Consider the following 680-nt stretch of genomic DNA (forward strand, 5'->3'; position numbering starts at 1 on the left):
AGTACAATACAATGTTATTTGAGAAATTCTAGTTCCGTCTAGTTTAGTACCTGGTTTAGTCACTGCCTCAACTGGTTCTGTTGGATCTGATGCTTTTCCTACACCAGCTTTGTTCTGAGCGCGCACACGGAAAACATACGATTCCCCCTCCTTTAGATCCTTGATCTAAAATAAGAGAAACAACATCTACTACCATAAACCTACCCTTGTGAAAAAAGAAGTGTGCTTAATTGTATTAAATGTGAGCTTGTAGTGTGCTTCAAATCTTAAAAGTATATTTAAAAAGATGACATAATTGTATAGATAATAGTTATGAAATAAAAGGCCACTTAAGTGACTCAAAGAGTGACACTTTCATGTTTCATAACACACTTAAGTACAATTAAGTTTTTAATGTAAAATTAAAAGTTGTAAAGTACATTTTGAGTCAATATGTTTTAATAATCTTTCTTGTGCTTATTTTGACATACTACAGCACATGTAGAGGTTATGGTTAATATATATTAAATGTACTAAATTGCAATTATAATTTCAAATGAGTAATTACAAATATATTTAAATACATGACATACAAGTTTCAAGTATATTTTAGTTTAACATAAATGCGTGTAAGTACATTCAACGGTACTTGAACCATATTTCAAAGACAACAGAAGTAATTATGAAATTACATATAAAGA

General features: G+C 29.6%; 1 protein-coding gene across 1 annotated transcript in view; it reads right to left on the reverse strand.

The window, feature by feature from the left end:
• LOC107575882 (myomesin-1-like) overlaps positions 1-680 on the reverse strand; it is a gene marked incomplete at both ends in the record, with an annotated part of 17,316 nt that overhangs the window by 2,858 nt on the left and 13,778 nt on the right. The window contains one exon of the mRNA XM_016262198.1: positions 51-165. Coding sequence (XP_016117684.1) covers positions 51-165 — 115 coding nt within the window. The remainder of the gene's footprint in view (positions 1-50; positions 166-680) is intronic.

The sequence above is a fragment of the Sinocyclocheilus grahami genome, unplaced genomic scaffold (assembly GCF_001515645.1).
Source record: "Sinocyclocheilus grahami isolate Dianchi unplaced genomic scaffold, SAMN03320097.WGS_v1.1 scaffold2973.1, whole genome shotgun sequence".
Classification (NCBI taxonomy): Eukaryota; Metazoa; Chordata; class Actinopteri; order Cypriniformes; family Cyprinidae; genus Sinocyclocheilus; species Sinocyclocheilus grahami.